At 42.3% G+C, this 16,305-nt stretch overlaps 1 protein-coding gene across 4 annotated transcripts in view; it reads left to right on the top strand.

Annotated features, from left to right (window-relative positions):
* PPP6R2 (protein phosphatase 6 regulatory subunit 2) overlaps nt 1-16,070 on the top strand; it is a 157,507-nt gene extending 141,437 nt beyond the window's left edge. Inside the window, exons 22-24 of one of the 4 annotated variants that reach the window (XM_074942780.1) lie at nt 1,332-1,355; nt 9,873-10,028; nt 15,488-16,070. In XM_074942780.1, the coding sequence (XP_074798881.1) occupies nt 1,332-1,355; nt 9,873-10,028; nt 15,488-15,539 (232 nt within the window). In that variant the 3' untranslated portion in view covers nt 15,540-16,070. The remainder of the gene's footprint in view (nt 1-1,331; nt 1,356-9,872; nt 10,029-15,487) is intronic. The other 3 variants (XM_074942777.1, XM_074942776.1, XM_074942778.1) reach the window with 3 other exon arrangements.
* The last annotated feature ends 235 nt before the right edge of the window (nt 16,071-16,305 follow it).

Below are 16,305 nucleotides of genomic sequence, written 5' to 3'. Positions count from 1 at the left end.
CCCCACACTCTTGATTGGTTGAAGGACCCCTACAGGATATGTGTTGGGATGCCCTTCTCACATTGACCTCCCACCAAGACAGCCACCAAGGACGCCCCCATGTTAGGTTGTGGAGCACACCTGCAGAAGTTTACAGCACAGGGCAAGCGGACCCTCAAGAATTGTTTCTTCACATTAACGTCCTCAAGCTACAGGTAGTCTACAATGCGTGCCACCATTTCCTACCCGAGGTCAAGGGTCACTCCATGAGAATTATAACACAACAGGGCAACATTGTAGAACGCCAGCTGCCAATGAGGAGCAAAATCTTCTTCAAGGTTGAGAAGGGTGTTAAAGAGCTACAGTAGACTTCAATACTATAGTGATGGATACTATGTTTAATAAATAGTTCTGGTGAGTGTGTAATCATGATGCTTATTAGTATCCTAAAAGCCCCCGCTGTTAGAGGACCACGTGTAGTGTCCTCATGTCTACTCCAGTCTACTGCCACTATACCTTTTCCAAATTCTGGGAACCTCTTTAAATCATCTCCAGGATTCTGCTTCCAGTTGACCTTCCCTCCACCCCAAATAAATAAATACAAACAGGTAGCAGTCATGACTGGTGGTACTTATTCTCTTGTGAATCCACAGGTTGGAGCTGTGTCACTGATGGATCTGGCATCTGCATTGAGGCTTTTTACATGATGGTATGGTTGAGACGCACCTGAGTTAATCATCTCCTTGCACTGCACAGCAAAACGTTACCTATGGCAGTTTTGGTTCAGGTGTGCCGTATTCTTAGCAGCAGTTTTAAAGGGTCGTACCCAAGTGGTAGGCTATTTCAGCTATCGTCAGCAGATAAATTTTTCCCCCTGAAAAATCCATAGTAAATTTAACATAGTAGATTAATTGGAAAAAATGTGCAAAGGGACCTTGTAGCGTTCTCTAGTGATGACTAGAAAGTTTCCTGTTACTGCCATAACTTTGCTATTTGATAATTAGAATTTGTAACTAGATAACTAGAATTTGTATTTTAAGTGTCAACTTTGAGCAGGATGTTCTTTATGCTGTATTGATTCATCTTCTTTTGTGTATATTGGGCACAGTTTTACATGGAGGTTCCAGTGCACAGTATTCAACTACTGCATATGATTAGAAAAGATTTTAAACATCCCTTGCCTTGTCATTTTTACAGGGAAGGAATCTGTCCAAGGATAGCAATGCAAAGTTAATTCTTTTGTCTGTTTTTGCACAAATCTTTACTGTTTTCTTTTTCTTTCTCTCCTCTCTGCTTTCTGCCTATCTCTGTCTCTCTTGCTGCCTTTCTATCTTGCTGTGGGTATTGCTCAGAATATTTAGACCTTCAGTCAGAGGGTATGTATAATTGTGACATTTTCAGGGTTCCAAACATCCACCTGACAAGTAGTCTCTTCTTTTATTAAGCTACTTCCTTCTGATTTCCAAGTCCTTGATGCTGGATTGGGAACAGAGCTGCTGTATTATTGAACTGGCAAATTACACTAGAAAACTCACTCTTCCACTATCAGTTAAACGTGTGCCTAGAAGCAGTACTTTGAAATGCCTGGCTGGAAGGTGCGTGGAGTCCTGTGTGAAACATTCATGCAGAGGCAGCACACCTGTTAAAGAACCCTTTAAAAATAATTACAGTATTTGGATAGTTTCATGTATCTCATTTTGTCCTTGAGCTTCTGCCATTCCACCTGTTCACGAGCTCTTTCTGCAAATAGGAATAGGTTTTAAAAATTTTGTAAGGGAAGGGTTGGTTTATGTTGAAGTAGACTTAACAGTGACACCTTGTTAACTGCCCTTTGTTAATGCACACAGTTCTAATCAAATCAGTTATATCTGCTGTCAAAGTGGGGGGACAGTGTTGTTGTGATGTCTCCGTACTTGAGACTTTAATGAATTAACTTAGCAAAACACTTACTAGTATGTTACAAAGTATTATCAGTAAAAAAAAACTAAATTACATTTGTCAAATCACAAGACATTTTGAGCTGTATTATCTTTAATTTTTTAAAATTGCGTTTTTACTCATTTTCAATAATTCATCAATTCACACTGGGTGTCCCAGTCATTTAGTGCAAATTAGCAAGGCTCTGCTGTAATTATTTCCTTATTAGATGAGGAATTAAAAGAAAGCTCCAGTATAATATAAGTGATATCCTAATAATTATGTCTAATTTGAAAGAAGAGTTAAATCACTTTAGAAAATCATTTAACCTGTCATAACCTAATGAAGCATAGTTATCAGTCACACAGGGGGCCACCATTCTAACATACTATAGTACGAGACATTGAAAATGCAGTCTGGCATTAAATGCCCCTGAGATTCAGGCAGGTTTAAAAGTTGTGGATGAATGGTATTTAAAGATATTTTTGGACCACTTATGCTTATTTTAATCATTTTCTAATAAATATTACCACTTTACACATCTTTGACGGTTTCCTGTCTTTCTCAAGCGTTCAACGGCTGAGCTGCATTTCCTTTGTCTCAAACTTGTGCTGTCAGGCTAGACTTCCTGGCCGGAAGTGTCAGTGAAATTGAAGTCCTTGTTCAGAGAGACACCAGCAGTACTCAGTATTGAGATATTTGAAATAGTGACAGGTAAAGAATTTCTCTAAATTATATTTAAAGTGAACATGAGATCTTAAAAACTAATGTTAACGCATTGCTAAAGGTGTAGAATTAAGTATAGGAACCAGGAAAGCAGAAGGTTAAGGTTCCCTCAGTGGTGGTAACTCAGCCGTGTTTCACATCTTGTATATTTATGGTATATGATTAACAACATAAACAGTAATAAGATTTGACATTGAACAAGTAAAGCAGCAAAAGTGAATTTTACATATGTGCAATGTGGTACCTATTTTTTGTGGGAAACGACTTATGAATTTCCATGTTCTATGTGATTAATTTTTCAACTTCACCATTATTATCAACATAAGCTTTTGAATTGTATTTTCCTGTTGTTTAAAGGGTGTAAAAAGTGTTTCACTGCTGAGTTCCCCTTACATGACGAACTTAAGTGGCTCCTTTTAAAGCTGAGGCACACTAAAAAGTGACAGATATTTTGTTGTGTATGCTTAGATGAGCATTTAAAAAAATTAATAACTTTTAAAATACTTTTTCTCCACAGTTGGCTGCTGTTTTTGTTGTGGTTGGTTTTTTTACCTTTCCTTGGTGACAACTAAAATGTTGCCGAGTTTGCAGTCTATCGCGTTAGACATTTTCAAGTTAGGGACTAATGTTTTCTTTACACTCGCTGTTCTGAAAAGTGGTCATATCAGTTTAGATTTAGTGTCTCCCCCATCCAGAAAAAGTCAACTCTGAGCTGAGGCTAAGCATGAAAATTTTATCCCCAAAGGAGTTGTTTTAATGAGCAACAAAAAAAGTGGGGTTAGAATGGAGGCTGGAATTTAGTCTAAACTATAATGTTTGCTATCTATGAAAACTATTTTTTCTGATCTCTAAATAATGCTCATTCTTATTTAGTAAATGCCTTAGGTACAGTGGCTGTGTATCATAAGTAAGCACTGCAGTAATTTTTTTAAGTCCGAAGTAAAAAGGAGCTGATGCTAATAAATTCCAAATTTTGGCTACATTAAGGGAGCTCCTGTAGATCAGGAAGTCCCTTCTTTTGCGTTCAGTGATAGTTCAGTGATAGTCTAGGGCGAGACTGTTTAGCTTATGTACGTGTTAGCAGCAGTGAAAACCTTAAATTCCTTCTTCTGAAATAGCTCTGAAATAACAGCTGGAAATGGTTGTTCCCATTGCTTTGGGCATGAACTCCGACATGGAGCTGGCATTCTCTCCATTGCATGAAGGATCTGGAAAGGAGTGTATCTTTGATGGCACTTGTACAGTATGACCAAACAGTGGGTACCAGGCTATCTCACAATTTTCTTTTTGCTGCTGTTGAGCAAGGAATCTAGTGTAGCATCCACTTACATGCAGCAGAGAAAATAACCCCCCAGTTTCCCAGACTGAATGTCACAGTGGATGTTTTGAGCTCTCCCATTTTGGGATACATTTTTTCTTTTCTGTGTCTCCTGATTCTTCATCCTGCATGACCTGTGGACTTCTCATTTTTTCTGAGAAAGCATGAAAAAAATAAGCAGACGAATCAGTTGTCTTGCTAGCATTTAGTTATGCCCTTAACATGGCACGTTTGCTGGAATGCATTAAATGAATTATTCAGAAGCTAAGCATGCTGTGTAAAATTAGGCATGTAACATATCTCCATCTTTTTTATAGAAATTGGTTAAATATCAATTTACATGTATTTAAAAAGTAAAAAACAAATAAAGGCACAGTGCCCAAACTGCAGTCACACATTTCACTGTAAAAATTGATGTTTTGTAATCAAAGATGGAAGTTTAGTGCAATTAATTATCATAGACTGGATCTTCTGTGCTGATGTACCTGTTGGCTTTTACAACATAAAATGGCGTTATGTAATTCTGGAACTATTCATTGAGCCCTCCTGTGTTCTGTAACCTTGTTTAATTACTAGCCAGCAGATAGTTTCAACAGCCTGTTGAGAAGTATGTAATTTAGCATGATTGCCATTGCATCCCCTTTTGGTTTTGTCCTTGATTGACTGTTGCAGAATTTGGCTTTAAAGGGCTTGTTTATGGGCTCATTATGGGGCTTGTATGGTTTAGGTATGCTGTTTATATTACTTTTGTGTATCCATTTGTAGTGTCACCATCCTTCCTAGTCTGTCCTTACAATGTTTTGATGTCTATGGTACTTATTAACTGTTTACCAAAGAGAGACTAGAGGATAACTAAAGTATATCCCTGGAGCCACAATAGTAAGCTTCAGAGAATTGGATTCTAAGGTTGCTTTATTTAGTATCAAATCCATATTTTCCTGAAATACTTTAAGCCCTTGGATTATTGACTATTTCAGACTGACTTCTTTACTGGTCTTTGACAATGAGATGCATTTTATCAATGGGCTCATCATCATGAGAAGCTACGTTAGGTGCCGTGGTTTGTGGATTCTCTAGGCCTGGTAGTATGAATGAGAGTCCATCTGGCATGTATGAATTCCCAGTGAAGCCATGGGAATTAAATTTGTTTTGCTAGCCGTGGTGCTTCTCAGTAAGCTCGTCAGTGGAAGGATGAGGCGGGCAAGGCTGTTTGATTGCAGTGATCCTCATGAAGGTTAGAGTTAATTGTTGAGTTTACATAGTCAAACTAGTTGGCAGGGAGGAATAGAAACAAAAGATATAGCAGCATTAAAATATTTTACAGTAATCTGTGGGAAAAACATTTTGGAAATAAAAAGATAAATATTTTCTACACACAGAAGCATCACAGTAAAGCTGCCAAAAAGAGCTTTCTTTATTAGCTGGACAGCCTAGTGCTGCATTTTAACAATATATCATTTTCATTACAGGATGCTTTTATGAGACCTACAGTAACTGCAAAATGAGAACTAAAATCTTTTATTCTTGTTCACTGTTGAGGAAGAAATAACCCTTTCAGAACACACAGTTGTATTATCAGAGTGAGGAAGCCACAAGCTGCAGGAATGCTGTATAAGAGAAAAGAAAGCTAAATTTCTGGCTCCAAACAGTATCAAAGACACCTCATTGAAAATAATTCTATATGATGTATATTATTCCTTATATAAGTACATACAATAAAAGATGAAAACTCAATACAAGGTGTGCACTAGATCTGCCCCGAGAAACAAGTTTAGGGAAGTTCTTTGGTCTCTGTTATACAGGAGGTCGGACTAGGTGATCACAATGGTCCCTTCTGGCCTTGGAATCTATGAATCTGTGTTTGAAATTGTTCACCAGAGAGAGAGAGCAGGATTCATACAGCTTCCCGAAAGGCAAATCTCTGAGAGGAATTACTCTGAGAACAAGATGACAAAGACACATTTCCAGTATGGAAGCTTCTTAAAAATTCTCCAAAGGCAGCTGGGAGCCAGTGTGCATTTTTCAAACCCCTCACATAACATGTGCATGTAATCAATGCATGTGTCTTGAAAAGTTTTTTAAAACTTGCTTGAAACCAGGGTAAGCTCCAAAATATGATTTTATTTGTCCATTCTAGGGGTTTGCACTGTTGGCTTGCAATTGGGGCTAATTCCAAGTGTAGATGGGGTTTTCATATATATATATTTTTTAATCCTATGACTTCCATTTTTTAGGTAGCTAAACAGGGAGTTTAGAAGCCTAACATGAGGCACCCTGATTATAAAATATTAGGCTTAATTTCTGCTGTTTTCTGTAAAAAAAACGGATGGGGGCTTAATCTATTGTATTCAAAATGCTGTAGATCCCTAGATGAAGTGTGCTAAATAAGTGCCAATTATTTATTTTTCACATATATCAATCCACTTCTCTTAGATCTGAATTCTGATCTTTGCTGGAAATGGTAAACCTAAAAAAGTGTTTTTTACGAGCTGTGAGGCGCGTTGCATCCATCAATCTATCTGATCTGACTCTTTGAAACTTCAACCAGTGGTGTTTTGGAAGCTGCCTAACTCTGACGTACAGGAGACACCTAACAAATGACGATAACTTTTGGAAGAAGTTCTGTTGCAAGTAATTCCTCTTTTTCTGGAGAGACCATTGCTATGTTAATAATTATTGTATTGTGCCTGCCCTGAGGAACTTACAGTCTAAAAAGACACAGACAACATGTAAGTTAGAAAAAAACATCAGTTGAGCAGGAAAAGCAGACCACAGTGGTACAACAGATTTTTTAAAAGGGAGGTGGGGGAGCATTTCAGTGGGTGACAAATTAACACTGACAAGCTTCGTGGCAGATCTCCACTCTTGAGTACATGCTCCTACAAGTAACTGAGGCAGAAAACTCCCCAGACTCAAAGTTTTAAAGTTAGTTCTGGCAGGCGGCATCTCCTGCCAGCACCCCAGAGGCTCCAACCACCAGCTCCTGTCTTAGAGGAGTCTATCACAGAGTACATTTTTTCCAGACTCTGGCACATCAATCGTTGCATTATTCCACCATCCCAAAAAAGATTATTGGGATTATTTGGGATGCATTATTCCACTGTCCCAAAAAAGGGGGCTTTCAAATTCCAGTGATTCAAAGGTAATAATCACGGATGAGCTCTGGCAGGGATGAGGCATGTGTGCAGACAGATTCTATGTTCAGTATCTTCAGGACCATTCTGACTGGGAGACAAGCATCCCAAAAGTTGGTCCTAATACATATGAACAATTAGGCCATAATATTTTACATGAACAAGAAGGAGAGGAGGATATGCTTCCTTATGTTAGAAAACCTTGCAAGTGTGGAAACGGAGTGTCCCACAAGACACGCTTAACTGGCCACTTATCCATTGGGAAGGAAGACACAATCACAGACCAGGTTGAGCCTGTTGATAGAGGACTCACATGAGTGGCCTCAGATCAGGAGGCAGGTGATTGAGACTATACTGGGAACAGACTGCATTGTTAAGAGATGCCATCTCAGTCTGCTGCTCAGACACCTCTGTTCCGCAACTTCTGTCCTAACCAGGCTCATGAGAAAGAAGTGTTACATGCTTGTAACATTTCCATACAGATTATATTCTTAAACCTGTCTGGGATTTTGCGTGGTCAATGTCATTGTGAGTGTCTGACCCTATCTGATAATGCTGAACCAGACCAATTAGTGATCGCTTGCATTGCCAGCGTGGCTGAGTGTAGAAATAGAAAGACTGGTGTTTGAGGCAGCATCTCAACCCTTCCTAGTTGCTTAGAATGAGGCTACTAGAAGGTTACAACTTGACAATGATAAGGCCGCTGGTGAGCTGAGACCACAGCCAATCATGCTGACCAATACTCTCTCATTGTTTCCTTGTACTCCCCTGTCTCTGTGTCCATCTGTCATCTCTTGTCTTATACTAAGATGGTAAGTTCTTTGGTCCAGGGAGCTTCTGTTTGTTCTGTGCTTGTATAGCGCCTAACCCAGTGGGATCTTTGTCCATAAATCGGTGCTTTGATAATACAAATAACAAATAATAACAGGCGTTAGTTTCTGATCCATCTCATGCAAATTCTTTTAAGATAGTACAACATTTTGCGTTTACTGTATTTAGCTCCTTTCAGAGGATCTTAAAGCACCTTATAAAAGTCTATTTTTACAACTGGGGAAGTCTGAGGCAGAGAGACAGTGAATTGTCCAAGACCACAGAGCAAGGCAGTGGCAGAGGTAGGAATAGAACCCAAATCAGATTGCCTATGCCATGCTTTAACCACCAGACTATGGTGATATGGACACATCCTAGATTCCTCCGTAAGGTGGTGACAGAATTTCTACTTAATCAGTCATTCATCCTGCTATCTTTCCTCCCATGCCTATATGCTCATTGCAGAAAAGCCCTTCTTCAGAAGCTGGATGTCAGAAGATCACTAAGGTTTAATCTAGAGTAGACTAAAATCCTCAGGATGTGTAGTCAGAGTTTTGCTTTGTTTTCCCTGTTTCCGAAAGAAGCAGGTGTAAGTGGCTGGCTGCCTGCCTCCCTCATGTTAATAACCTGGCAGCAGTACAGGTTTGTCACATCAAAGCCCATTCTGTAGGACGCAGCAAGATTCTAACCACTGCAATATACGTATTAAATAATTTGAGATCTGCAGTACAGTCATACGGTGTATGTCAGCATGGTGTGTTCCCAAAGCATTGTAACTTAGATACATCCTTTAGGCCGGAGTCGAGCTCTGGTTTGTCAGTGTCACAGAATCGCTGTCTCCAGTTTAGGGGCAGACAAACTCTCCTAACTTGGAGCAACCTTCCTTTATTTTTAGGCTCTCTCTATTTTAAACTCCTCTTGCCTGTTTTTAGAGGTATTTTATCTCACTGTGTTAAAGTACAAAACACACCAAATTTTATAGAAATATCTTATTTCTCCACTCGGAAAAGTGTTTTTAGTGTTAATGTCCAAGGTAGATTTACCTGGCCTGCAGCTTTACTGCATTTTGTTTTGTTGTATTTTTTCATTTTGTTATGTTGTATTTGGTTTTATAGAGACATCCTTGGAACTGTTAATCTCCAAGTGTGGGGATCAGTTCTCTTAGGTATCTTTACAGGGGTGAGAATTACTTACCTGTAACTGTGGTCTGAAATTACCCATCATAAGATATCACCTCTTGTCCATCTTCCTCCCCATAGAGCTCCAGGTTCTGTACTACTTAAATGAAACTTTTAAAAAAACACACATGGGAGTGACTTCACTTGCCAGCTGTAGGTTGGAGCAGAAGGGGTGCCCGTGTGACCATGTGAAATGTGCTCTGCTAGAACTAACATTTAAGAACTTTGGGCTTGGGGATTTCCAGCCTTGATTGGGTGCAGGAGCACAGCCCTGAGAATAGTGATGGATAATCTCCAACCACTAGATAGGGGAGTCATTTTCGTTCATCCAGCAGGGATCTTGGCCTGCTAACCTGTAAGGTTCTCATTTGAATGCACCTCATTTGTTGGGTCCCTTCTGCTGACGACTTAACAGGCTGGCAGTATTTGTTCTCCATTCTCCATCACAGGACAACATGCCATTAGTAGCGTTTGCATCTAGGAGAGTGCTAATGCGTCTTCCTCCCAGGTAATGAGAATGTACGGAAGCTCGTGGACTTGTTTCTGTGGCATTGATTGGACACGTCCTTCGAGGGAATCACTGGTTTTATGTGTTTTCAGTGTCCTGGTGTTAGGAAACAGCCTCCAGGATAGGTAGAATGCTTTTAATTCCAGTTCGATTTTACTGTTCATTTGAATTCATTCATTACATGACTCCACTTGTGGGAATGGTGTATTTTGTTAGACGAGGAGGAGAATCCATTTTTCTCCATTGGAATTTAACACCCCTTAGTTGCCAGTTTGACTTGAGCTTGAGTTCTCCTCACACAGTGATGCTGACTGCCTGGTTATTGACAAGCTGACCATCACCGACATGGGAACGACAAAGGTGTCCAAACCACTAAGGAGCATGCCCCAGCGTTCTGAGGAGCTCCAGAATGCTGCAGCTGTCGGCATGGCTGCCACAGGAAGCACAACAAAAGACAGGTGAGCAGGTCGAAGTTTTCTAACCACCTCGGGTCAGACAAAAAAGGTAATTTATTCTGTACCAGACCATTGAATCCCTCAGCTTAGCGCTAGCACACCGTGGAATGCACGCTGGTCTGCCTTGGGTGCCTAGTGACACATGAGGCTGAAAGCACAGTGTCTTAGACTATTACAATATAATCATAGAATCATAGAATATCAGGGTTGGAAGGGACCTCAGGAGGTCATCTAGTCCAACCCCCTGCTCAAAGCAGGGCCAATCCCCAACTAAATCATCCCAGCTAGGGCTTTTTCAAGCCTGCCCTTAAAAACTTCTAAGGAGGGAGATTCCACCACAGCCCTAGGTAACACATTTCAGTGTTTCACCACCCTCCTAGTGAAAAAGTTTTTCCTAATATCCAACCGAAACCTCCCCCACTGCAACTTAAGACCATTACTCCTTGTTCTGTCATCTGCTACCACTGAGAACAGTCTAGATCCATCCTCTTTGGAACCCCCTTTCAGGTAGTTGAAAGCAGCTATCAAATCCCCCCTCATTCTTCTCTTCCGCAGACTAAACAATCCCAGTTCCCTCAGCCTCTCCATGCTATTCTTATGGATTTTATCAAATCTTTGATGCCATGAAAAATAAATCATAGGACTTTGATGTTTAATATTCACTCTGCATAAGGAAATGGTCTAGGTTTTTTTTTTAAAAGACCCTTAAAAGCTTTATTGATTTTTTTTTTTTTTAAACAAATGAAATCATGTGGGAGAGGAAATGTAGAGGGCAGTTTTGGTGGTTGAGACTGGGAGTCAGGGAGGTAAAGGGAAGTGCTTATTATGAAGTCTTTGGAATGTCACTTTTTAGGGTTTTTTATGTAGCTTGGTCCTTGGGGATTTCCAGTTCTGTCGTCCTCAAAGGCCCTACTGTCATGGGGGCATTCTGCGCTGTGTCTCAGCCAGCGAGCTGTCCCTCAATAATGAGGCGCTTCCTCCACCACTGGGGCCAGGCACACAGCCTCTATAGCACTTCCTGGCCCTTGCTCTCAGACTCCTGATTCCCATGTAGCAGTGCTTGGCTGCAGTTAGAACACTTCTAGGTGGAGAGACAAAGCACTTTCAGAATTATGTTAATTTTGATGCATCTTGTTGTTGTTTGTGTCCTTAATACACAGGATCGCAAAATGCTTTGTAGAAAGAATAAATTGTAAGCAGAAGGCAAAGACACTCTGGGACTGGAGGAGGAGAGTACCAGGCAGAAGGGTCTAACACAAGCGAGATTGGTTCCCACCCCAGCATAAGGACATTCTTTTTAACTTCCTGACTCTCCCGTGCCCCTTCTGCCATTTGTTCACCCAGCTAGCCCATCAAGGGATCAGGGTGTTTTATAGAGAGTTGGCATTGTAGTATGAGAGAAGTCCTTTGATGAAAGAGAGTGATTTGGGTGTTGGGTTAGGTAGGGTGTGTGTAGCTTGGTTTGTTGTCATTTTGTTCCTTCCTTTTTTATTAAGTTTTTCTGCAGCCAGCCCTAAGGGTCACTGTTTGGGCACGCAGCTGCGACCCCTTCGATGGCCACTGTCAAGTGGCTGAGAGGGTAGAATAATGCTACCATTCCCAGGAATATGGGGGCCCAGGAAAGGGCATGGTTGTGGGGACTTGGAGTCCTAGGTCCCTGTGGTAGTTAGCAGAGGGAGACAAGGTGGTAATAAATTTGTAAGGAGATGGTGTTAGCCAGGAACAAGACATTTTAATTTCTGTTTCTTTGGTTTCACCTCCTTGGGAGGCTGAGTTTTCAGGAGCCTTTGGTTTGTGATGCTTAATGCTCACTTGGAAAATAGATCAACCATCTGTGATTTCATAATAGATGAACCCCCTGACTTTGCGTGTATTAACGTTCTCTGGTTGATTGCTGCTGCTGGGCCAGTTTTGTTACAGTTCTCCCCAGCTGGGTATTTAATATGTCATGAATCGAGGTCAGGGAAGGAGTCAGTGGGGAGTAGGTGTGGCCATGCTCACTGCATCCATCGTGAGGTATAGGAGGTGGTCTTCTCCAAAACTGTCTCTGATGACACGTCCATTTAGTATGAGAGTCCCAGGATAGGAGTAAGATGGACTGATTTTAGTGTACCGCTTGCCCTGAGTTTGCTGCCAGGTCACTTCACAGGCTAACTGAAGTCCTAACTACAGTGGCCTTGGAAATGCAGAGCGTGTTATGGGCAACTTCAGTCTGCATGTAGATAAATAATCAGCTCAGGATTTCCTGACCACCGTGATGACCATGGGCCTGTCCCTGGTAGCTAATGTCTCAACTCACACATTGGCTGGGATTGCAGGTTAGGCAACTGGACCTTCAGATCTGTCATAGACTGACCATTACCTCTTGTGCTTTGAGGTTGGGGCTCATCTGTCTTGTCGGGAAGGGACCTGTTTAGATGGTCTATCCTTGGAGAGTCATGGAACTAGAAATGTTCTAGAGGGCTCTGAGCGGGAGAATCTTGTTCCACTGACCGAACACTCTCTCGACAGGTTGGTAGAGCTCTGTCATGCTCTCCTCCCACCCCATTCCCACCATTGATGAGATGGCCCCTGGGTGCCCTCTTTGCTGGCTTTGTTCTTATAGGACATGCTAATTGCCTTCTATGACGAGATAACTGGCTCTGTGGATGAGGGGAAAGCAGTGGACATGTTGTTCCTTGACTTTAGCAAAGCTTTTGACACAGTCCCCTACAGTATTCTTGCCAGCAAGTTAAAGAAGTATGGGCTGGATGAATGGACTATAAGGTGGATAGAAAGTTGGCTAGATTGTCGGGCTCAACGGGTAGTGATCAATGGCTCCATGTCTAGTTGGCAGCTGGTATCAAGCGGGGTGCCCCAAGGGTCGTTCCTCGGGCCGGTTTTGTTCCATATCTTCATCAATGATCTGGATGATGGTGTGGATTACATCCTCCGCAAGTTTGCAGATGACACTAAACTGGGAGGAGTGGTAGATAGGCTGGAGGGTAGGGATAGGGTACAGAGGGATCTAGAGAAATTAGAGGATTGGGCCAAAAGAAATCTGATGAGGTTCAACAAGGACAAGTGCAGAGTCCTGCACTTAAGACGGAAGAATCCCATGCACCACTACAGACTAGGGACCAAATGGCTAGGCAGCAGTTCTGCAGGGGGTTACAGTGGACGAGAAGCTGGATATGAGTCAACAGTGTGCCATAGTTGCCAAGAAGGCCAATGGCATTTTGGGATGTATAAGTAGGGGCATTGCCAGCAGATCGAGGGACGCAATCGTTCCCCTCTATTTGACATTGGTGAGGCCTCATCTGGAGTGCTGTGTCCAGTTTTGGGCCCCACACTACAAGAAGGATTTGGAAAAATTGGAAAGCATCCAGCGGAGGGCAAGAAAAATGATTAGGGGACTGGAACACATGACTTATGAGGAGAGGCTGAGGGAACTGGGATTGTTTAGTCTGCAGAAGAGACGAATGAGGGGGGATTTGATAGCTGCTTTCAACTACCTGAAAGGGGGTTCCAAAGAGGATGGATCTAGACTGTTCTCAGTGGTAGCAGATGACAGAACAAGGAGTAATGGTCTCAAGTTGCAGTGGGGGAGGTTTCGGTTGGATATTAGGAAAAACTTTTTCACTAGGAGGGTGGTGAAACACTGGAATGTGTTACCTAGGGAGGTGGTGGAATCTCCTTCCTTAGAAGTTTTTAAGGTCAGGCTTGACAAAGCCCTGGCTGGGATGATTTAGTTGGGGATTGGTCCTGCTTTGAGCAGGGGGTTGGACTAGATGACCTCCTAAGATCCCTTCCAACCCTGATATTCTATGATTCTATGCTATGTTACAGATGATCTCTGACAAATGAGGTGAGAGGGAAGTTTTGTGCTGGGGCTGAAAAGTTGCAGCATAAAGATTTTCTTTAAATTCTTGTGCTGTGGTTCTGTGGGAGGCAAAGAAAAATCTCAGACATCAAATTTGTTTTGGGCAGTAAGTAGTCTGGCCAACCTGGACTGTCTCAGTTGTTTAGCAGGTTGGAGTTCCACCAGCTGTGGGGAAGTTGTCTGCCCTTTTGTGGACACAGTAGATCAGATTAGCAATGGGCTGTCTACCTCTGTGGTGGCAGAGTAGGGTCTTGAGGGAACATGGGCCTCATCTTCTCTGAGAGTGTTTCAACCAGTGATGTTCCCTGAACTAACAGAGGTGTTGGGAAAACTTTGTCCCACAACCTGTGCTTTGGATCCACATCTTTCCTGTCTGGTGAAGGCCACTTGGGAAGTAACAGGTCGCCTTACCTGTGAAGATTGTCAATGCATCTGTTTAGAGAGGGCAGGCTGCCCATAGCTTTGAAGGAAGCAGTAGTCTGCTCAAGAAGTCGTCAGTTCGCACTGACAATTTATTGTCCAGTATCGCATCTTCCCGTGTGGAGAAGGCTGGTATAAGACAACTGTCCAAGTATCTGGATGCCTTTGATCTCCTTGATCCTTATCAATCTGGATATAAATTTGGCTACAGCACCAAGACTTCATTAGATCGCATTGGTTGATGACGTGCTGGCGATGAATGAAGACCAAGTCCCCATGCTGGTGGTATTTTATGCCTTCAATACAGTTAATCAAGAGGTGATACCCTGGCAGGGGCTGCACTTAATGCCTTCATGCTTTTCTCTCTCAGATCTCAACAGGTAGTTGCGGGCAGTTGCCCCTGTTCCCAAAGAGCTCTCAAGTCTGGAGTGCCATAGGGTGCCATTCTGTCACTCCTCCTGTTCAACATGTAGGTGGAGCTTTTAGGAGAGTTAGTGAGGAGGCATGGGGTGCAGTGGGCTGCTGACACCCAGCTACATGCGTCTATCTCATCTGATTCAGTGCCTCACCCAGTGTCTAGTTGAGATTGGGGCTGGCTGAGACTCTGCCCAGGCAAGAGTGAGGGTGATGCTGGTGGGTTGGGGGAAGCAGTCAGAGGAGAGGGTACAGGTAATATCAGCCCCTTTGACTGAAGGTGTACATCCATCATTAATTAATATTGTTCATGGCTTAAGGGTGATTTTAGACACCTCCTTCAGCTGCTGTTTGACGTATTACAGGAGAAAACCCAGTTTTCAAGTAGTTCTACTCCATTAGCACGGCCATCAGCCAATCTGATTGTACAGTATCCAGTGCATTTTACATGAGTGCACACCTGAGAACCAGGAGCATATGACTTCTAATCCTTGTTTTGACATTTATTCTTTCGTTGGCCTTGGATACCTTTACTGCAAGTTCTCCATATGTAAAATGGGGTGGTCCCGTGCCACACAAGTGCTAAGTTATTAATGTTGTGGCTACTGAAAAAACTGTATTCTGGAAGGATGGCTTCAGCGTCACAGAAAAGGTGATTTGTCCAGGTGAATTCCTGAATCAGTGTAAGGTTGAAAGGAGATGGGTGGGTGGCACAGCTGTCTTAATTCTTTAATGCTTACTGTAATACTGTTTGTTTTTCTTTTAGGAAAGAGGAGCTCTTGCCATGTGCTGAAGCCACGTTAAATGGCCCTGCTTGATGAAACAAATGCAATGGGACTTGTCTGATCCAGGCCAGGCTGCTACCTGGTGATGCAATTTGTCAGTTTTTTTCATTTTAATTTTATTTTTTAATAAATGCTGCATTGATGAGAGAGCTGGCATTCAGGACCAGACACACGATTTCAGCACCAACAATCTGTTCCGGAAGACACTTGTATTGTCTACATGTAGCATTGATCAGTTAGTCATCACAGGAGTGACTCAGTCCTGCCCAAGGAAGCCTTCTGCCTAATTTTAGTATCTTGTCCCCCTCCCTCTTCTTCCCTTGTTTTTGTTTTCTCTTCGGGGTTCAGTCCTGTTTTCTTAGTGTTAGTGCACACAGTATTCAGCTTCTCTTCAGAAAGGTCGCAGGTCTAACGCTGGGACTTGGACGGTGCACAATAAGTCCTGCAGTCGTGTGACCAAAGTTCCTGATGGAGCTGTCTTTGGGCAGCATTTGCACCGCTTTTGTATAGCAATAAAGCCTTATCAGAAACATTTCATAGGAGGTAAAGATAAAACAAACACTTTAAATGGGATGAGGCAGGGAGGGCTGGGGATTTTTTTTTGCGGGGGCGGGAGGGGGTGAAAGAGAAGACAATGACATTGTGTCCCAAGCCAGAGGCCAGATAGCAGAGATAGTGTAACACTGAACTGCCTTGAGCAGTGGGCTGTCTCTGCATTCCAGTGAGTTGCACAGTGCTCTGTTTCTGGGGCGTGACAGTTCACTGCAGGATCTTGGAACATTTAGCAACTGGTTATTTC

The sequence above is a fragment of the Natator depressus genome, chromosome 1 (genome assembly GCF_965152275.1).
Source record: "Natator depressus isolate rNatDep1 chromosome 1, rNatDep2.hap1, whole genome shotgun sequence".
In the NCBI taxonomy this organism is placed as follows: Eukaryota; Metazoa; Chordata; order Testudines; family Cheloniidae; genus Natator; species Natator depressus.
The sequence above is the reverse complement of the archived record's forward strand: the minus strand, read 5'-3'. Positions and strand labels throughout refer to the sequence as shown.